The sequence below is a fragment of the Pogona vitticeps genome, chromosome 2 (genome assembly GCF_051106095.1).
Source record: "Pogona vitticeps strain Pit_001003342236 chromosome 2, PviZW2.1, whole genome shotgun sequence".
In the NCBI taxonomy this organism is placed as follows: Eukaryota; Metazoa; Chordata; class Lepidosauria; order Squamata; family Agamidae; genus Pogona; species Pogona vitticeps.
Genome location: NC_135784.1, coordinates 202516611 through 202539068, shown reverse-complemented (window position 1 = coordinate 202539068; position 22458 = coordinate 202516611). Strand labels below are relative to the sequence as shown.

At 45.0% G+C, this 22458-nt stretch overlaps 1 protein-coding gene and 1 long non-coding RNA gene across 7 annotated transcripts in view; one reads left to right on the top strand and one right to left on the bottom strand.

The window, feature by feature from the left end:
* The window catches only part of TRABD2A (TraB domain containing 2A), a 79363-nt gene extending 65102 nt beyond the window's left edge, over positions 1-14261 (bottom strand). For all 5 annotated transcript variants that reach the window (XR_013541372.1, XR_013541373.1, XM_072991950.2 and 2 more), the window contains exon 1: positions 14085-14261. Coding sequence is in view for 3 of the 5 variants with exons in the window: in XM_072991950.2 (XP_072848051.2) it covers positions 14085-14261 (177 nt within the window). In the remaining 2 variants the exon portion in view is untranslated. The remainder of the gene's footprint in view (positions 1-14084) is intronic.
* Positions 14098-19664, top strand: LOC140704798 (uncharacterized). Of its 2 annotated transcripts, none has more exons than XR_012084232.2 (3): positions 14098-14225; positions 17617-17752; positions 19528-19664. It is a non-coding gene; the product is annotated as an uncharacterized LOC140704798 (long non-coding RNA). The 2 variants fall into 2 exon arrangements; XR_012084233.2 differs by lacking the exon at positions 14098-14225 and adding an exon at positions 14258-14389.
* Positions 19665-22458: the final 2794 nt, after the last annotated feature.

Sequence of the window (22458 nt, the reverse complement as noted above, 5' to 3'; positions counted from 1 at the left end):
CTGTTGCCTAATACAGTATAAACACAACCATGCTTGTTTGTTTGGCACACTACTGCTGACACTAACTAATATTACAAGATGCAATTCTGAATTGTGTCTCTCTATTTTATGGATTATTACTGGGACAAAGACTTTAAAAACATATGTTGGTGTAAAAAAACATGCAAGTTCTTTTTAATGATTCTTTTGGACCTATTTATCTACTGTATTTATTTCCATCCCATCATTTTCCGTGTAGAGAGATTTTACATTCAAAACACACGCCACTTTGGAAAATTGTGAGCGTACAGGGAGTTAGACAACAAGAAAAACTGCACCTGTTGACACACTCCTTTAACAAACCATTGCATATAGAATAGTTCTCTCCAGGTTTCGCAAGGCAACACATACACATGCACAATTTTATCCACATGAATATATTTAATGTGTTCCCTCAGGTCTGTTCTGACTTTTCACAGCCCCTTTCAGAGTTTTCCAGATAGAGAGCACTCAGAAGTGGTTGACCATTCCCTTCTTCTGGGGGCCTCTTGGCACTGTGCAGCTTGCCCAAGGCCACACAGGCTGGCTTTATTCACTGGAGACACAGTGGGGAATTGCACTCCCAACCTCTAACTCTGCAGCCAGGTACCTAACTCATTGAGCTTATTAAGCACATACGTAGGCTCAAAGATTTCACTAACTCTCTTGGCTGGGCTTTGCCCAAGCATCCCCTCGTCTGCTTTTGGATGCACAGCTGAACCGCACTGGTTCAAGCAGCCTCTGAAGGTGGAGTTTTCATTTTCATGCACAATCCTCATTTGTGCCTCTGCATTGTCCTGCCACTCTGCCTTCAGCGATTATCTCCTTAATGTAGGTACTCATTGCCCGGAATCAGTTCATTGGGATTTTATCACCAAGTCCCACTGAAACTAACAGAACCTGCTACAGACACCTCTCCATTATTTTTGCTGGCTTTGCAGAAAGGCCTTGAGTGACTGTCCTGTGGCCTCTGGCAGCAGACTGGTGTTCATTCCTCGGGGGGGGGGGGCGCAAAGTAGTTTGGCTGTCTCTCTTGACTTAAGTGTTATTTTTAAAACATTAAAAATAGATTCAAACTCCAGCCACACTCTTTCGAAGAAGAGCCAAACTTTTTCCTTGCTACTGCCAGTTCTCCCCCTACCCACCTCAGAAAGAAAAAGGTAGTATTTATAGGGCCAAAACAGGAAATAATATTCCGTTCCAAAACAAAACATTTCCTGTTTCATGTGCTAAAGATAATAATAATCCATGCTGCAGGTTAGTAAGAATATTTGAGAGGCAGCCCTTCGGTTTCACAGATGGTTTGAACCCAACCATGTTCATATTTGAATGTAGCACATCTTGTAATCTGCCACTGTCGTCAACTTCAAAAGCTACCTGAAAACTGTCTAATGGAAGACATGAATGTTAACAATACCCCTTGTCAATATTAGCTAATTGGTAATGGTTGTTTTGGTATCAATGAAGTATGTTTGTTTGTTCAGTCGTTTAGTCGTGTCCGACTCTTCGTGACCCCATGGACCAGAGCATGCCAGGCCCTCCTATCCTCCACCGCCTCCCGGAGTTGTGTCAAATTCATGTTGGTTGCTTCGATGACACTGTCCAACCATCTCATCCTCGGTCGTCCCCTTCTCCTCTTGCCTTCACACTTTCCCAACATCAAAGTCTTTTCCAAGGAGTCTTCTCTTCTCATGAGATGGCCAAAGTACTGGAGCCTCAGCTTCAGGATCTGTCCTTCCAATGAGCACTCGGGGTTGATTTCCTTTAGAATTGATAGGTTTTTTTCTCTTTGCAGTCCAGGGAACTCTCAAGAGTCTCCTCCAGCACCACAATTCAAAGGCATCAATTCTTCAGCGGTCAGCTTTCTTTATGGTCCAGCTCTCACTTCCATACAACACTACAGGAAAAACCATAGCTTTGACTATTCGGACTTTTGTTGGCAATGTGATGTCTCTGCTTTTTAAGATGCTGTCAATGTTTGCCATCGCTTTCCTCCCAAGAAGCAGGCGTCTTTTAATTTCGGGGCTGCTGTCTCCATCTGCAGTGATCATGGAGCCCAAGAAAGTAAAATCTGTCACTGCCTCCATATCTTCCCCTTCTATTTCCCAGGAGGTGATGGGACCAGTGGCCATGATCTTAGTTTTTTTGATGTTGAGTTTCAGACCGTTTTTTGCACTCTCGTCTTTCACCCTCATTACAAGGTTCTTTAGTTCCTCCTCACTTTCCGCCATCAGAGTGGTATCATCTGCATATCGGAGGTTGTTGATATTTCTTCCTGCAATCTTAATTCCAGCTTGGGATTCCTCCAGTCCAGCCTTCCGCATGATGTATTCTGCATATAAGTTAAATAAGCAGGGTGACAGTATACAGCCTTGTCGTACTCCTTTCCCAATTTTGAACCAATCTGTTGTTCCATATCCAGTTCTAACTGTTGCTTCCTGTCCCACATATAGGTTTCTCAGGAGATGGATAAGGTGGTCAGGCACGCCCATTTCTTTTAGGACTTGGCATAGTTTGCTGTGGTCCACACAGTCAAAGGCTTTTGCATAGTCAATGAAGCAGAAGTAGATGTTTTTCTGGAACTCTCTGGCTTTCTCCATAATCCAGCGCATGTTGGCAATTTGGTCTCGAGTTCCTCTGCCCCTTCGGAATCCCGCTTGTACTTCTGGGAGTACAAGCGGGAGTATACTTCAGTGAAGTATACATGTTCTTAATCAGCAAAAACAATGTTAACGTCTACAGTATCAGCTGTCACTTCTCATACTCTTGTTTTCATGAGATGTAACCACATTATTAATTATGACTTTGATAGCGCACCTCGAAGGAACCGTGTAGCGTTATGTCATAGGAGACACCCCCATTAGAGTTTTGGAACTGACTCCCAGCGAGTCAGGTATAAACCTTCCAAGTACCTTCTCAACTGATAAACAGCTGAGATGTAATATACATGGGTTCAAAAATGCATTACTAACAAAAGAAACCCTGCAAGGGCAGGGTTTTTATATTTAGAGTGGCTGAGGAATCTGGCTGCAAAACCCAGGAGTTGAGAGTTTTATGCCTCCTTCAAATACAGCCAGCCTATGTAGCCTTGGGCAAGCTGCACTGCCCCAGAGTGGCCCCAGAAGGCGGGAACGGTAAATCACTTCTGAGTACTTTATAGCTGGAAAAACCTGGAAAGGGTTGCCATAAGTAGAATTGACTTGATGGCCTATAATTATTGTTTTAATACTAAAATATGTGAACAAAAAACAAAAGTCGCTCATGAAAAACAGTAGTGGGGAGTAGGGATCCTCCCTGTGTAGCCAGAGAATAGGGCTAACCAGTTAGATGCTCCACTGAAAATAGTTATTATTACTCATTAATTACATCCATATCCTGACTTTCACCCAGTGAGTTCGATATTGCATGGTAGCTCTCTTCTTCCCCAACTTATCCCACAACAACCCTCTGAGGTGGGTCAGGCTGAAAGATTATGACTGACTCAAGGGAACTCAGTGAATTCCCTGGCTCTCTCAGTATTAGAACTGGAATTTCCAAAGTCTCCTAGCTGAGCATCATTATGCCCCACAGACCGTTCTCTTGAGAGATTCTTACACATCTGAAAATGTGGGGCCAGTCTGACAAAAAAAGGGGGGGGGAGGAGTGAGGCCTCATAAATTAGTTTCTTATTTCACAATAAGCAAGGGCCCAGTATCCCTCAGGAAAAAATGCTGATCACAGGGGAAGTTTAATCTACTGAAGAAAAATAAATCATAAGTCAAACAGCAACTGTTGCTGTCCAGCCGAGCAATCTAAAACAATGCAGAAGAGTCACATTTTGCATTTCTGAACTTTCAGCTGAGGAAATATTGATACTTAAATGGCAATACACTAACATGGCACCGTCCACTGTGAATGGGATAGGCACACAGCAGTGGCTAGGCTGTCCTGTAAGGAGCACAGGAAGCACCAGCTGGCAACACTCGGATGGGTTGGGCAAGAAACTCAGCCAACTTAAACACACATGTGCAAATCATGACTGATGGCACGATGTGGGAGCATATATTTTCTCGCAAGGTCTTTTGTGCACTTCAGTTCAAAATGTAAATGTGGGACTGTTTATGTTCAACCTGAGCAGAGTTTTTTGTCGTTTGAACGTGGAGAAAAAAAATAAATGAACTATTATCAAAAAGCATCTGTATTAGCAAAGAGCAACTTCTGTCAGAGTATGCCAATGATGAATGCACAAATCTAGAGCTAGGGAGCTTGTTTTATTGATGGATCATCACCTAATTGCAATCAAATATTGAACCAGGCCAAGAACAATCTTGAAAACCCACTGCACGGTGCTGAGGGCAGCAAAGAAAGCTTGATTCTGTGCCACCACTAGATCTGCATGGGAGGGAAAAAATGCAGTGCTTTTCTATACTGTTTGAGGCCTTCTTTGTCAAGAGGCTGAAAGACACATAGCTAGAGTCCTGCTGTTAACTATTTTCTTTATACTTAACAGATGATGTCTGTTCTGCCTAGTTTTGGATTCCAGCTTTGGGGCTGGTCAGGTGCATGCGTCTTGGGGAACAGCTTGTCCAGTTGTTTTGGAGTCTTTTCTTAGCTTGTGAATCTCAAGGATACACGCAGGCTGTCTGGAGTCATGAGGGCTCCCACTTGTCTACTCAAGTATCACCACCACCAGTCTATTTAATCAGCCATTGATGGGACTGACCATAGGGTTAAAGGAACTAAGGAATCACACCTTGCAGGGAGGCAAGCGTCCTCTGGGTTGAAGGAGACAATAACAAGACCTTTACCCACGGATTTCTCCTGTGGTTAATCTTTAATCTAGCAGTTCTGAGGTGCTATAGATTACACTGAGATATATCATTCTTAGCCCAAATGAACAGAAGGGTAGTAGCCTCACAATTCCAGAAAGATCTGGATGCTAAGATTGGGAAGTTACTTTTTCAAAGAATGAATATAATGGCAACCTGATGCCACCTTAACTGAGACGGAGTGGGATGATTCTGTGGATCAGCTGTGGTATTCTTTTGGTCAGATCACAAAGTAGGGGCATGGGGACACTGCATTGCTGTGGTTTATCTCAAGTCACATTCACACGGTCATATTGGGGGGGGGGACATTGTAGGCCTAATAACTGAGGTCTAAGGTGTCCAGCAGGCTTCCATTTTCTTGGCACTTCTGCTGCTTTTAAGGAAGCAGTCAACAGGACCTTGACTATTTCCACGGCTCAACAGGAGACTGGATGACTGTGTGACAAAGTATGAAATATTTTACATACATTCATACATGTAGACACCTACCCACCACTTGTGTAACCAGCAGATTAATTTTAATTATAACACTTAATTATCACTAGGTAGGCATGGCTGAAGGGAAGATCCATTGCACCTTCTGCCCTGCAAGAGATATGCTCACATATGGGCACCCCTTGCATTCAGCAGCAGACACCTTCACCCTTTTCCTACCATTCTTGTCCCATCCTCTGGGGAAAGCCACGTGGCCTGGCCTCACCTACACGATGTACGCTGTAAATGCACAAAATTCATGGAGGCAAGAACACAAACACTCTTCCCTTGGCAAAAATGACGGTTTGGATTATGATGCCCAAAAGCCCACAGAGAAAACAGAAGCTACACTGGCCTGTTTTTCTGTCTTTAATAGCAGAAAGGGGTGCTTTTTGCATCTCTTGCACTTCATGTCTCTCTGCTGCTAACATTCCCCTCACCCTCCACCCCATACTCACAGAAGAGGCAGTTGTATAGAACTGGGTGGACATGAGAGCTGATTTCATTTTTAAAATGTGTTTTTAAGATGCTACAAATCTGTTTGTTCTTTAGAATGCAGATTCAAAGCATCGCCATCTGTGAATTACTGCTCACCCAACAGCTCTTAAAGATACAACTTCTGCAGCCAATGAATTTTTGGAAGCAGAAAGTTAACTGTAAATCTGCCAGGAGACTATCTAAAAGTCCTATGAAGGTCATAGCTGAGGTCCTAGTAAGGTAAAGGTAAAGGTTCCCTTTGACAATTTGTCCAGTCGTGTCTGACTTCAGGGGGCAGTGCTCATCCCCATTTCCAAGCCATGGGGCCAGAGTTTGTCCGTAGACAGTTTCCATGGTCATGTGGCAGCACAACTAGACACGGAATGCCATTACCTTCCTACCGAGGTGGTACCTATTTATCTACTCGCATTTACATGCTTTCAAGCTGCTAGGTTAGCAGCAGCTGGGACAGGCGATGGGAGCTCACTCTGTCACGTGGATTCGATCTTACAACTGCTGGTCTTCTGACCTTGCAGCACAGAGGCTTCTGCGGTTTAACCCACAGCACCACCACATCCTACTAGTTTTTTGTAATTAGGTCTTCATTATTGTACTAATACATCCATGCCATAAGTATTTGACCAATGTTTGGCCAATCAACTGACCAAAGGCTATTAAAATCATTTTAAGTGGACCAGTCAAAGGCAAATGAATCCCCAATTGGCATATGGGATCTACTTCAGCCACTTCAAAGATATCATTTTGTGAACTCCTACTGTCATGAGAGATATGTGAATCAGGACTGATGTTTTAGGAAACAACCATTTTGCAGGTCACTTTGGTGTAATATTTGGTCTGTTTGACTGGGAGATCTCAAATGGACTTCCTAAGGCTGTGGTAAGCATAAAACAATAGGGAGGGTAGAGATCCACATATGGCATTCATGGAAAGATCAAGATAAAGGCATAACAAACAATAAGGAAATATCTATGACAATAAAAGCCACTTTTGCCTTCTAATTGGGTAATAGTAAAATTCATGGCGAAAGGGACTGACAGTTATGGAGCAGTTCTTCATCCATTATCATGGCATCTTAGAGGATTCAGATTAACACTAAAGAAAGCAACAGGTGGCCACCCATTTTAATGGCCAAGTAATCAGGAGATAATGAGCCCTCTATTAACAAATTTCCCCTTCTGGCCATCATTCCAGGCCTCAACTCTATGCGAAATGGAGTTTCAGAGCCAAGGATATAGGTTGACATGCAGGCAAACTGTTCTAAGTATTTTGAATCCCATTCCTCTGAATTAAGCAGGTGAATAAAAGTCATGACTAAAATCACTATTACCTCAAAAGGTGTTTTTAAATTAATTTGCTACCAGTGGAGTATATCACCCACACAACTGGCGGTTCACAATACAAACATTTTAAAATATATACATGAAAATAAATGATCCAGTCAAAGTGAGACACTTAAATTCTATGTGTTCCAAAGGAAAAGGTTAAGAATGATACGGACTTCTTTTTCTTTCAGTAATGCGCATTCCACTTCTAAAGCTCCGGCTTCTAAAATAAAGTATTACCCCATCTTGTAAAGTGCAGACTATAGGTCAGATTACCAGGTTTAAGGCAACACAAATATCAACTCCTAGTTCAGTAGTAGCCACATCCAAAACGTTGTCCTTTGCCTACAGAGGGGTGAGTGTGTGCAAAGAACTCTTTAAGACTGACCCTCAAAACATGGAGCCAGAGCTTGATTCCCACAGATTTGTATCTACATACCCTTTGCAAATGCTCAACGTCCCTCATAGTATTAGAAATCTTTTCAACAAACTTAGTAGATAGGCCAATCTTACTATCTTTCTATTACAGATGAGTTTCTGAAGCTGGGACGCAGTGCCTTATCAAGACTATCCAGTGGGCTTACAACAGAGCTGAGATTCGAACAGGGAACTGCACAATGCATTTTCTGCTTTCTTATCCACTACACATAGGAGAGGGCCAGGTCAGACCACTAATGAACTACCAGCAGTGTGTCTACTAGTTACACATAATAATGAATCACAGCTTGTTCTACAAGGTAATCCTTATGTCTTTTGTAGAACCACTTAATTGGGGATTCCTTAAATCAGGAAGGGTCCCCTATGCAAACCACAGGTTTAATCTACTGTTATCTCCAACCGTTGATTGGTGATAACAGCAGATTTAAATATGTTTACATTTTAAATACCCTGCTCTTAACTATCTTGCAATGGAAATGTACTATATTAGCAGTCCAGAAAGCTGTTGAATGGTTTTGAACATTATTTTGCAGCCCAGGAAGCTGTTGCACTGGGACTTAGTCCTGAAAACATAGAACTGGGTTGAACTTTGTATACCTGGTTTGGGAAAAGTTCAAGCTGGCAATTATTACTTCTGGTGCAACCCACTTTCTTTGTTCCTGTGTACTTTGTTTGTGGCTCTGTTTCATGCCTTTGCTAATCCACCAGTAGAATGAAGCCTGCAAGATCATTTCCAAACTGGAATTCCAGCCCTGCTCCAAAATAGGTTCCTGCCATCAATTCTCACCATGCAAACTAGTTATAACTGTTACAAAAGCCCAAATTCATTCTCATAGTTTATAAATTGAAAACAGTCAGACCTTTATAATCACAGAACTGCAGAGCTGAAAGGGACCCTATGCATCATCAAGTCCAGCCCCTGGTCAAGGAGTCACAGGGGGGAATTGAACTCCCAACCTCTGGTTCTGCAGCCAGATGCCTAAACCACTGAGCTATTATGAAACATAAGGATTCTAGTTCCACTGACTGATTGAGAGGATAAGAGATAGAAAAAAAGCTACAACTAAACTGCCTCTGATACACCTGTGATGTATTCTTACTAAGGAGTGCCATTTGAACTATTGGGCCAGAATCTGTTAATTTATATAGCTTTCCGCATTGAATTGCCGTGAATTAAGAAGTAAGCACAGGCATTTACAGTGGACCCTCTACTTACGGAATTAATTCGTATTGGAACAGTGGCTGCAAGTCGAAAAGTCTGTAAGTCGAATCTCCATTGACCTACAATGCATTGAAAACGATTAATCCCATAACCAGCGGGTTTTATTCTATTTTTGTTCCATTTTGTTTTTTTTCTGGTCTGTAAGTCGATTCTCCGGCTGCAAGTCGAATCTAAATTTTGTGGCCAGAGAAGTCTGTAACTCGAAAAGTCTGTACGTCAAGTCGTCTGTAAGTCGAGGGTCCACTGTACTGTTCACACCAGCTGTGTGACTTGGTGTGCAACAGGAAATACTGTACCTGTGTTGCCTTCTTAACTTGGAGCAATTTACCTCAGAACATTATGCTGATGGATAAGTCCTCCCATCTCAACACACTGCTCAATCCCTGATGCTATGGGTGGCTACTCCAAGTGAGGCCTGGAAAACCTCAGTGAGGAACGGGCCTTCTCTGTGGTGGTGACCACATTGTGGAACTCCCTCTTTGTGGAAGTGAGCCTGGCCCCCTCCCTCCTCGGCTTCAGAAAGCAAGTGAAACTTCTGAAATTTCAATTGTTTCCATTGTATGTGGCCCAATGGCTACTGTGCAGTTGATACGGCTTTCGCTACCATTTGTAGGGTTGATTTTTATTGTTAAATATGCAGTAGCTGGTACAGGGAGGGGTGGTTTTTTTAATGTAGTTAATTTATTCTTATTGCTGTTTTTATGTTGATGTTTATTTCTTATTTGTAATGCTGCTCAGATGCTTAGAACTGAGAGGATATCCTGAACCACCCTGGACACAATTAAGGAAGAGTAGTGGCTTGAATGAATGAATGAATGAATGAATGAATGAATGAATGAATGAATGAATGAATGAATGAATGAATAACATTTGTTGACATAAATAAACAATACGATCCTGGTCTATGGTGAACAAAACACAAGGCAGTATTCTTATGCTGGTAGGATTAGCTACATACCTAACCACCTAACGAATATGTATTATATTAGCAAAATAATCAGAATGACTGCTGCTGCTATACACACATATATACACATACAGAACGACTATCCTTGCTCCTCTGCTTTTAACACCATTCTGATATGACATTTTCCCAAACTCTTCGTCTTATGATAGGAAACGTGTTGCCTCTTCTTTAACTCAGGCAACTATTAAAAGGCCCAGGAGCCATATCAGATTTTTAAAACACCATTCTAACAATTACAGAACTGTTGTGAGGGTTTTTAAAGGGGAGGGGCCAAAGGCTCATCCAAATTCCTGTAGCTCTCGCCCGTCAATACTTTATCCAGACCTTTAAAACATTACTTTTAAAAACTGCATGTAACAAACAGGCTGAAGTCAAGATAGCAAGCCAGTCTGGGAAGATATATGCAAGCATCTGTTCCTTCACACATCCTGTGAAGGAACTGATACATAGTTCTGGCAGTGCTCCTTAGAGTTAAATTCTAGTCCTGAGGAGATGGTTTCCCCTCACTTTGGCTAGTTTATTAAATGTGGACTTTTCTGGAGAAGGCTGATCATGGCACAGCTTTACTAGCCTTCCTTATGTGTGTATTAGACTTCCAACATATACTAAAAGGCTCTGCCTGACTGAAGATGCTGTTCAAACAGAATGGAATCAGAGGAAACTAAAGAATTACTTCCTCCCACAGAAACCTTCTTTGGCTGTGATGTCATCAGAAAATGCTGCATGGGCATTTGTCTGCCAAAATCTTTGTTTCAGTAGCAACCATCACTTTCCACAGCCATGGTCCACATGCTTAGAACTGAGAGGATATCCTGAACCACCCTGGACACAATTAAGCAAGATTCAGGAGCAACGAAGTGACATGAGGTGGAAGGGAATAGAACCTGTGATTTAAGTCCAACTGATTTCAATGGGAACAGAGATACAGTCTTGTGCTTTGCTTTCTTGGATCTAAGCTGAACTCAGATGGATTCATTTATGAATAAAGCTGATACGTGTGACTAAGTTTTGCTGAATTTTTGCAATGTCTTTTGGAAAATATCAGTGTAGTTTAATCACTGTCATACTGTTACCCAAACTTTTCACCTAAAAAAACAAAAACAAATACATCACAATATACTGTTCTGCCATTGCTATAACTGACTGGTGCTCCAATTCACTACAAGGCAATACATCTAAACTAATCCTTCAGGTGACATCAACGAGGGTCCAGCTCCACAGTGTGCAATCCGCTCACCACTCTTCGACCTGGCAGTGAGGCTTGTCCTCCCGCCTCCTGCCAGGAGTGGTGAGTGGATCGCGCGCTGCAGAGCCATTCGTAGAATTCTGCCGTCCGCATCAGATTACTGAGTGGACCCTCGTTAACACCAACTGTGCGGGGATATTCGTATTTGTATACGAATACCCCCATCTCTAGTCAGAATAGTAAAAGCAGTATTATGGATTCTACTGCACATTTTCTAGATACATGTCCACTCTTCTCAAATTTCTCCTTTGACTTCTTAACAACAACCAGTAGCCAGCCTGAACATGGGTTGCCTAACCCTTATTGACTTACACAGAACTCAAGCAGGTTCAATATGTGCAGGATTTGTGGCCATTCTTTTTAGGCTTATGTGTGCCAAGAAAATGCTGGCCAGATAGTTCAGTACTTCAGGTCTCCGGCTGTGGACCCAGAGGTTGGAAACCTGATTCCCCACTGTTCCTCCTGAAAGAAGAGCCAGCCTATGTGGCCTTGGGCAAGCTGCACGGTCCCAGGGCACCCCCCCAGAACAAGGGAATGGTAAACCACTTCTGAGTATTCTCTACCTGGAAAACCTTGGAAAGTCAGAATTGACTTGATGGCACATGACTGGAGTGCCAAAAAAACAAATATCAAACGTGCAAGAACTGACACACCAGTGTGCAGATCTTCTGCAATGTTCAAGGAACAAACCAAGGACACCCAAAGAATCTTGCTATGCAAATACAATTAAAGGTATACAGCCCTATCCTATATATGCTTACACTGAAGAAACAAGTTCTAGGGTAATTTTCTCACAGCCTTAGACTGCAGTCTTATACATGCCTTTTTGCAAATTCCAAATAAAGCATAGCAATGAGCTGCACCCTGTTAGTTTCAAAAGTGTCTGTATGACTAGTCCCACAGCATCCTGATGTTACAAGGGCTTGATCAATATCTCCAGGGTATATTGGATTATAGAAGTCATCCTCAGAACAGCCTGGCCTTTTTTGATCCCCTGCAGAAGGGTCATTTTCTATATGTTTTTTAGAGTGTGTGACTGAATCAACATACAGTGTATGGTCTCAGTCGCCTGCTGGCAGACTTCTAAGGGATGGCAAAGAAAGAGGAAGGAAGGCAGGCAGGCTTAAGTGCCGTTAATGCTCGCCATTCTCAAGGCGTGCAAGAGTAAACGCCTCTCATAATGGGAAGAGGAGAGAAAACAAACAGAACAAATGAAGCCCTGATGAGGTGCCCTTTGGAAGGCAGGAATCTCCGGCTCCCCATCCAGGCGGGGACGATGGAGAGGCTGGCAAAGGGTGGCGAAGTGCGAAACGTAAACAGAGCTGAAAGAAAGGCCGGTCCAACCCAAACGCAGGATGGCACCTCCGCTGAACCTTATCTCCTTTCTCCCCTGCTGAATCTCATTAAAGGCACTCTAAATCCCATCAAGGGCTCATTTACACCCAGGCGCTCCATTAAAGAAGATGAGGGGAAGACAACCCCCGCCACTCCCTCCCTGGCCTCTCCACCCACCCTTTCCTTTCAAGAGGGAGGAAGGTATTTTCTCCTTACGAACTAAATCGCCCTTTGTCTTTCTTGAAGGAGCCGGGCGTCTCCATCACAGAGATGCAGGACATTCAGGCACTCCTTTTACGGTTTTGGAGCACCGAAACGTTAGGTTTCCCCCTTCCCAGAAGGGAGAATCGTTCCTTCTTGGGACTACAACTCCCAGAACCCCCCCTCCCCCCCAGCCAGCATAACTATAACGATGCTGGATACAAAACACTGGGAGTTGTAGTCCAAAAGGAAAACTTCCAAATGCGACTTCTTCCTGATTTAGTTGAACGACTGGACCTTGTTTCTAACTTTTAAGGAAATAAATAAATAAATAAATAAATAAATAAATAAATAAATAAATAAATAAATAAATAAATAAATAAATAAATAAACCAGGGGTGCGTGAGATAGAGATAGAGATCTAGGAACGAGGATCCAATCTCGATTTGTTTTCCACTTCGGTCCGAGGCAGGTTGTGCAAGTGGAGAAGCGGAGGCGAGTTTGCTGCACGTCTCTGATCAGCGCGCTCACCTTCTGCTCTGCAGAAGGTGAGCGCGCAACGCCAGAGGCACCTGCTTGCGTCCCATCCTAAAGGGGGCAGCCCAGGCAGCGCGTGCGGAGAAGTAACCCCGCGCATTTCAAAAGACTCCACGCGCTTGGCAGCGCTTTGTTGGGAGTGTCCCCGGGGCTTGGTCCCATGGAAACGGGCGTACAGCCGGGATCTGGCATCCTCATGAACTGCCACGATCCTAAGCCCTCTCCGTGGGGCATTTCTGACTTAAGCGGCTCTGCTCCGCCACCAAATCCAACCGACTGCACAGGTCCCGCTGAATGAAAGGGAAGCGTCAAGGTAGCATTTATGCTGGCCCCACGGATTCAACCGGTCTCCTTCACTTGAGACCATCTACTGGTTTTGGCCCAAACGGTGCACTGGCTTTTTTTTTTAGATGCCAGAAGACACCTGGAAGCATGCTTAGGATCGCGCGCCTCGTTTGTAGTCCAACTTGCGCCGAGAGAAGCCAGAAAAGCCTCACTGTTTTGAGAGGCGCTTCCCCGCCCTCGTCAGTCCCCAATTCCTTCTGACACGCCAGCAATTAACTTGCCTCCGGTCCACCGTTCCGCTCTGTTCCACAGGGCAAGAACGGCAGGCGGGGGTTCCCAGTCGCAGGTTCGAAACCTGCGCAGCCTCTGGAACGGGAGGGAGGGCGAGAAGGCGCGCGCCCTGTTTGCAGAGCCGCCCGACGGGCAGTAGCAACTTATGAGCAGAGCCCCGGAAATCAACACTTGAGTAAACCCCACCGGAGCCATGGTAGGGCTAGTCCTCTGGGAGTAGCCATAGGATGCCTGTCAGATCATGGAGAGCCGTTCCGGCCATGTCCTCTCCTACAGATCAGGGAAGTCTGGGGCTGCTCCTCTCTCTTCCAGTTGGGACCCTCGTCCGCCGTAAACTCCCTGCCCTGCTCGCCGCTCTTCCCTCCCGCCTCCCCCAGGCTATCCCGACCCGCTGCCCCCCCCACCTTCCGCCCCCCCCCCAGGGAGGAAAGCGTGCACTTACTTTCCTGTGGAGCTCGCAGCTGGTCGCGGTGGCAGCGGCTCTGCTGTGCCTCGCTCCGGCCAGCAGGAGGAGGAAGAGGAGGAAGAGGAGGCGGCGGCGGCGGCGGCGGCAGGAGCAGCAACCGCAGTAGTTCAGCAGCAGGCGAGTCCCGGCGTCGAGCACCGCCGCCACCACCATCCTCCTGAACGCCCCACGCCCGGAGGAGCGGAGGCGAGGGGGGGGGGAGAGAGAGGGAGAGGCAGGCAGGCAGGCAGGCGGGAGCCAGGCAGCGGAGACGGGCCGAAGCTGCGGAAAGTTGCGGGGAGGTTGGCTTGTGCGCGTGTTTGGTTCCCCCCCCCCCTCCGAGATCAAAACGTGGGCTCTCCTCCTCCTCCTCCCCCCCCCCGCGCGCTTCTGCTCCTTCTTTCCCTTCTACTTCTCTGGTATGCCTTCGGCGGCTGCCCTGGCGGCCCAATCCCCAATCATCCCCCTAGCCAAGCCTTCCCCGGCGCTGCCCCCTCCCCTTAAAGGGTCCCGGTGCCAGGCGGCGAGGAGGGGGGCTCGCCATGCCGCGGGAGGAGGAGGGTGTGTGGGGGGGGGCGCGACCCCAGGGCACACCCCCAAAAGGGACCGAGCCCCAGCCTTCCTCCTCCTCCTCCTCCTCCTCCTCTCAGGCCCTCGCCCCTTCCCTCTTGGCCAAAACGGGCGCCCGGCGCCGAGCGGCGGCCCAGAATCGGTGCGATTCCCGGAGCGGAGCCGGCGATGGCGGGAGGCACAAAGTCACAGACTCGGCGGGATTGGCCGCAGGAGGTGCCTAACCCTAAACTCTCCCGCCGCCGCCGCCGCCGCCCCTCCTTCTCCTCCCTGGCCCCCCTGCGCTGACCTCAGCCCCGGGGTCCTTTGGGCCTCCTGCCGGAGTCTCCTGACCTGGCAGCTGGCCTGGGGCGGCCGGGCGGGCGGAGGGGGGGGGGGACCGGACTGAAAATTCCCTCACTCGCAGCCGGACAGCGAGAGAGAGAGAGAGATCCTCCGGGCAGAGTAGTTTGGGAAGAGAAAGCGCGCAGCGGTTTATATAGGATGCTGCGAACGCCCAAGTGGAGGAAACAGAGCTGTCTATCCCGCTGGATCACAGCGGAAGGAAGGGGTTGCCTCCGATCTGGGCTGTCATGGAATGGCAGCTGATGGGTTGCCTTAGTATTTTCCCCACACTTATTTACTTGTACTGCCAAGGAAGGGGAAGAGCTGCTGGAGGAAATGTCTGGCTTGGCTTGGAGGCATTTGACTTGAGTTATGGGTGGGTGTGGGTGTGCCCCTAGCTTGTTCTTCCAAAGGTGGCAAACTATCTTGGGTCAGCTCTCCAGCCTCCCTGGTTCTTACCAAGAACGGTGTCTTAGGTAGCTTTATGCAATCATGCAAAATATATGGTAGGTGAAAGACTGCATCTTTCCTTTTAACCTGACACAACAGATACTGTACCTAAGAGATGAAAAGGCTGCATCAAATATTTTGCCAGGGCAAACTTGCTTTGCAAAAAAAAGAAAGGAAAAAAAAAAAGATGGGAAGCTGGCATTATGGGTTTCTGGATGTCACGTGCTGTTACAAGCACTCTGGTTATGATGATGAAACAGACAATCTGTTGAGATCCATGCCCCTATCTCAAAAACTCACCCTGTAGGTTTGGGGAGTTGTAGTTCAAAACAATACATTTTCTTGGACCCCCATTTTGTTTGATGGCTTTAGTTCAGGTATTAGAACTGCAGTCTTCTGCATGCTTTCTTGGGATGAACAGTGCAATACTTCTAATAAAATCAGGCAGAAGATTCTTCTGCCAGCAGATCTCACCAATCTGCCAGCAGAACTGCTATGCAAGCCAACAACTACTGGCAGAAGAGCTAAACAAACAAACAAACAAAAACAAAGGTGTGGTGAAGAGGTGGAGCCAACAAGGAGCTGAGATAAGGCTGACCCAAACTTTCCCTAGCTCAGAGACACAACCATTATGATAACACAGAGCTAGCCTAGTTGAAGGCAGTCTTCTCTGACATCCCGCATCTCTAGGCTGAGAGAGATTTGGGTTCATGTTTCACAGCTTTCTGCTATTACAGCTTTATCTGGCCTAGAGTTGACTCAACTGGTCCATGGCTGGGGCAGAAAAGCTGTTCTGCCAGCGGAAGAGATCTGCGCTTAACCCTAAATTCTTACAGTTGCTAGATATTTTTGAGTTAGGATTGCACTGTCTGTCCCAATGAACACAGATATTATCATTGGGATAACATCTGATATATGTACAGTGCAGCATAAAAGGAAGGAAATTAAAACAAAGCCAAATTAAAAATTTCCGCCATATTGTAATTATTCTATTTTTCGCTAACTAGATATTTCCTAAGTCTCAGGGTCAGTCTTTTTTCCTGAGTGACCTTTCCTTTCAGGCAGGTGTAACCAAAACTCAGTAAGTTAAAAAAAAGGTTTTACAGCAGGATGTTGTACTTTTTAAATGTGCTTTTAAATTGTTCTAAATGGTTTTATTCAGTAGTTTTAATATATAATGCTGAAGTCCTGTTGCACAGCTTACTGTGTCTACTGGGGATTATTTCATCAGCAGCAAATTAGCAGTAATTAAAGGCTTCCTTTGGTGATTTTGGGGTGCAGACAACTTTGTCTCATGAGTTACATGCACCCTAAAACCATCTTTAATCAGCAGCAATTTGTCACTAATGATGACCTCGTCCCCATTGTGCACATGGACCATAGGATTTCAGCTACTGTGATTATTTGTTAAAATCTTGTAATTTAATGTGTTTTTAGATGCCTTAAAATTATTTTTTTAAAATACATTGTAAGCCTCTTTGGGTGTCTTTATTGGAAGAAAGGCAATTTTAAATAAAATGAAAAGTTAACAAATGAATTGGTTTGGTGATAAGGTTAATGTCCTTCCTGTTTCGATGCTAAGAGCTGGCAGCAAACATGGATAAAGAAGAAGAAAAGATGAGCTGCAACCCTATCCACACACTGAACATGTGCATTTTTGCCCAGAATTTATCCTAAATTATTGGGGTCCTCCTCCCAGGTTTAGTGTGCATGCCACAGAAATCTTATTGCAACATAAATGTCATTGAATTCAGTAAGACTAGTTTCAGAATAAACATGACCATTTATCCAGCTATTACACTATTATTTCTCTAGGGATATATGCTGCTCAAAAAAAGATCATAGTTGGTGCTTCCAACATATTTTAACTAATGTATATGAATGACTTTGGCCATCTGAGGGCTGATGAGAGGTTTCCATGTTGTTTAACCCATAGAAGCAAATGCTGTAGACTTCTTTTAAAAAACCACACACAAAAAAACCCACCTTTTATTATAGTCATAGATGCTTCAATCTTCTCAGTCCTGTCTTCTTCTCAAAGCCTGGAATCCCTGATTCTGTCTTTCATTGAAATGACCAATTTACAGTGATCAATATGGGCTTGGTTTTTTGGTGGTGTGGGATACAACTTCAACCGTAACTCTTGGATTTAATACAAAGTTTTTTATCTCTGGTTTTATTGCAGATAAAATAGTGTTCAAAAGAAAAGGGTTATTCTTCCCCTTTTATCTGACACATCCATCTGAAATACCAAACAGTATTGGAGCAGCCAACATCGGACAAAGAGAAATTCCTTTCTGTGAGAAAGAAAGAAGGAAGGAGTAATGGTTTTGTCAAGTTTGTTTGTTTGTTTAAAGTACTGAAATGAAAATACTAAGCTTTTAATATTTTTTTAAAAAAAATATTATTGGATCCCTTCCCACTTTTCAAATGTTGTTGTTGTTGGGTGCTCTCAAGTCACCCTTGACTTGTGGCTATTCCATGAATCAGTGACCTCCAAAAATGTCCTGTCCTCAACAGCCCTGCTTTGCTCTTGTAAATTCAAGTCTGTTACTACCTATAAGGCAGTGATGGTGAACCTTTCTGAGCCCAAGTGCGCAAACGGCAACACAAAATCAACTTATTTGTTTCAAAGTGCCAATACTGCAATTAAAACCTGAATGCTGAGGTTTTAGTTTAGAAAAAAAACAACTGCGCTTGCACTGCAAGGGTTAAATGCTTGTTCTCCCCACCCCCAATGGGCGGTATTAACAAATAAATACTGGTGGTACAAAAGTGCCTTCCAGTGGGAGGGAGTTCCAAAGGCTGGGAGAGTCTTTGAAACACAGCTGCATCTTTGATAGTGCAGGGATGGTGTTAAAATACTCGTATTTGTTTCAAACACTTACGTTGTTTTCTTAACAGGCTCCTCATAATATCTTTTTCATGGCAAGGGCAAGAAAAAAATGTACAAAAAGAGGCAAAAAAAGGGGGTCAAAGGCTTCATTGTGTGACTGTGCCCATCCTTATTCATTTATTACTTTCTCCCCCCCCCCAGCTTAGGAAAGTTCCTTTTGGTGCAAATGCTGGAAGATAACTTTTTGGAGCATCAGCCTAGAATCCTGTCAGAAGGCCATTATGGGGAGATTTAACAATCAGAGGGATTGGTGACAGGGGATATATCTATAGGCCACAAATTTTAAAAAAACCATTAAAAATGCAAGCTTTTGTGGATGAATCACATGATCAGAGGGACTGTTGACATCATCTTCAGGACTCAGCCAATCCCGAGGGTGCTGCTGCTGCTGCTGCCTTGGGAACTCAACCCAACTCTCCTGGGTCTTTGTGACCTCACAGGGCCCCACCTCTCTGCTGGCAGGTAAAATGGGTTTGCTGGGCAGGGCAGGAAACCAGAAGGGAGGCCAGTGGCCAGAGGTCAGTCCGGCAGAGAGAGCGGCAGTGGCTGCAGGGGACCCAGCCATTCTGCCCAAGGCAAGTTCTCTTGTGAAAGCAGATGAACTTGCTAAGTAGGCTGGTGAGTTAACAGCTTGAGGCTGGCAGAGATCAGTGGGTTGAAGCTGGCTGATGTTGGCGATGGACTGGTGGGAAGTCGGTGGACGTTGGCAGACAGAAGCTGGTGGAATCTCCCTGCGGACGCTGGCTGAGGCCACAAGGTGGAGGTCGGCAGAAGTTGGCAAATGAAGCCAGGGGACGTTAGCCTCCTGAAACCAGCTGGCAGAAGCTTGGTGGATATCGGTGGATGGAAGCCCGTGTGTGTGTGTGAATGGCTGATGGAGTTAAGGTGTGTGTGAGTTGGGGGTGGCTCTCTGTGTGTGTGTGTGCGTGTGTGTGTGTGTGAATGGCTGGCTGGCGTTCCGTGGGGATGTCTCAGGATGTGTGTGTGACACAAGCCGTCAGGAGCTGGTGTAGGCTGGCTTCAGAAGCTGAGTGGAAGAGATGAACAAGTGGGCATTTCTGGTGGAAGCCAGTGGATGTTGGTAGGTGGAACTTTGGGATGAAGTTTCCAGAACATTGGTCGGTGAATATGCCTGGGCTGAAGTCGGTTGACGGCAGTGGATGAGCTTGCCCCTTAGTTGTTTCTCTCTCTCTCTCATAGGGTTCGAAGCATCCTCTTCCCCAGGGGGATGCGAGGGACCAGAAGGCAGGCGTCCTGCTGGAGCTGAACCAGGCCGTTGTATCCACTGAGGATACCCGTTTAGCTTCTTTTCCAAAACCAATAAAAGAATTTTCCGGAATGGTTTTGTTGTCTTGTTTGTCAGGGGCTGTCACGGGATTATCTTCCCTATCCCTTCATTATATCTAGGGACCAATGCCTGGGCTGGGTCTTTGTGAAGTCATGGTGTGGGGCCTTGTCACAGGAATTTGGAACATAATATTTCTCCATGCATGTGTGAGGGAGTGAGCTAGGTATTGTGGGTTCCCTGTCTGAGTTCCTAAGCAAGTATATTATGTGTCGTGTTGGACAGACACAGGAAGCCAGTGAGCCCTGGTGCCATTCGGAGAGAGTTGGAGCTGGGTACCCAAACACTGGGTCAGTGTTTGGGTACCTGACACTTGTCAGGGACGTGGTGGAGCTGCAGGCTAAACCGCAGAAGCCTGTGCTGCAGGGTCAGAAGACCAGCAGTCGTAAGATCGAATCCACGCGTCAGAGTGAGCGCCTGTCACTTGTCCCAGCTCCCGCCAACCTAGCGGTTCGAAAGTATGCAAATGCAAGTAGATAAATAGGGACCACTTCAGTGGGAAGGTAACAGCGTTCCGTGTCTAAGTCACACTGGCCATGTGACCATGGAAGATTGTCTTCGGACAAATGCTGGCTCTATGGCTTGGAAACGGGGATGAGCACCGCCCCCTAGGGTCGAACATGACTGGACAAAAATTGTCAAGGGGAACCTTTACCTTTACCCAAACTCTATGGCCACACCGTAACAATAAACGAGACTTACTCCTTCCCTTCCACCACTGCTCTTCACATTTGTTTGCCTGGCCCGGAGATTCAGGGGAGCCCAGCCATTTCCTGGCATAGCAGCTCATTCTCCGAGACCTGGCAAGCCTCATCTTCGTCATCAACACCATGAGCACTTCATGGACAGCTCCTTGCAGAGTACGAGTGGGGAGAAAATATGCCACTTCGAAGAAGCTTCCTGTCCAGCCTCTCACGCCAGTGCCACAACCGAGGAAATGGAGATGGGCAATGATTTGGAGATGAGCGTACATTAAAATTCATGTGGATCCATGCCATGGATAGATGGCAAAAATACATTGGTACTGCAAAATCTGCTGCTTGAGGGCAGTGGCTGCCTCTGAGTGCCTAGTGCAGTCATGGTGAACCTTTTTTGACCCGGAGTGCACAAACTGCAAGACAAAATCAACTTATTTATTTCAAACTGTCAATACTCCAATTAAAACCCGAATGCTGAAGTTTTAGTTTTTTAAAAAAAGCAACTGCTTCTGTACTGCAAGGGTTAAATGCTTGGGTTCCCCCCTCTCTCTATGGGCAGTATTAACAAATAAATACTTACTGGTCCTCCAATCCCCCATTGGTCTAGACCAGTAATGGTCGCCATTGCACCCCTCCGCTAGACCACTGCACCAGCAGAGGAGAGTGCCGAAATCTGGGATTGGAGGATGGGTATGTATTTCTCTATGGCGACTTATGGCTCGTGTGCCAACAGAGAGGGCTCTGTGTGCCAACTGTGGCACATGTGCCATAGGCTCGCCATCTCTGCTATAGGGAGTCAATCCATCTTGTATTTGGTATTCCTCTTTTCCTGTTCCCTTCAACTTTTCCCAGCATTATTGACTTTTCCAGGTAATCCTGTCATCCCATGACATGCCCAAATTAGGACAACCTCAGTTTCAACATTTTTGCCTCCAGAGGTAGTTCAGGCTTGATTTTGGACCCACTTGTTTGTCTTTCTAGCAGTCCAAGGTATCCACAAAGCTCTCCTCCAGCATCACATTTCCAATGAATCAGTTTTTTTTTTCCTGTCAGCTTTCTTAACTGTCCAGCGTTCATGTCCATATACTGTGTTTGGAAACACAAGAGTATGGATGATTTTGATCTTTGTTTCCAGTGGCACATCCTTACACTTGATGATCTTTTCTAGTGCATTCATTGCTGTCCTTACGAGTATCAGTCTTCTTCTGATTTCTTGGCTAGTCTCCATTTGCATTAATGATTGAACCAAGATAAACTAAATCTCAGACTATTTCAGTTGCTTCATTTTCAACATTAAAATTGTTTAGTTGTTCTGTAGTCATGATTTCTGTCTCCTTACTATTCGGCTGTAGTTCTGCTTTGACACATTCTTTCACTTTCACTAAAACACATTTCAAATCATTGCTTCTTTCTGCCAGTAAGGTGGTGTCATCTACAAATCTTACATTATTGATGTTTCTTCCACCAATTATTACTCCTTGTTCATCTAAATCTAACCTGGCTTTCCGTATGATATGCTCTGGATACAAGCTGAACTCTTATAAATTGCACATTCTTTAAAATACAAATAAAATAAAATACATAAACTGCACCCCCAGCCCTCCAATAATATTCAGTTATTTAAAAAAAAACAAGTAAGATAGCAGCAGTAGGTTAAAACTTTGTTAAGTTCATAGTACTCTGAAAATAACCAAAATGCAGACTGTTTTTATGATCCCTCTAAAATATGTTTTTATGGCCCTTCTAAAATTCAGAAAAGAGAACAATACACCCTTTCCAGATGAGGGCACTTTCCACAGATATGGGACAACCACAGGAATAATACACAACCTAATAATGAAGGCCTCATCTTGTTTACATCATTGTAAACAATTCATTTAATAAATCAACTGACTCAACAGTGCTACTCTGCTGACTGCTTTATTTGGCCATTTGTAATAAATAGTTCATAGTCTTCTGATGGGCAAAAGGTTGAGCAAAGTTTGATGCACAGAAAGCCTGGGAGGTTTTGAAGGATGAAATGCTTTTTTTTTAAAGTACTTTTCTGCAAGATGAATTGTCCATTCCTAACATAATGTGCATAAAAAA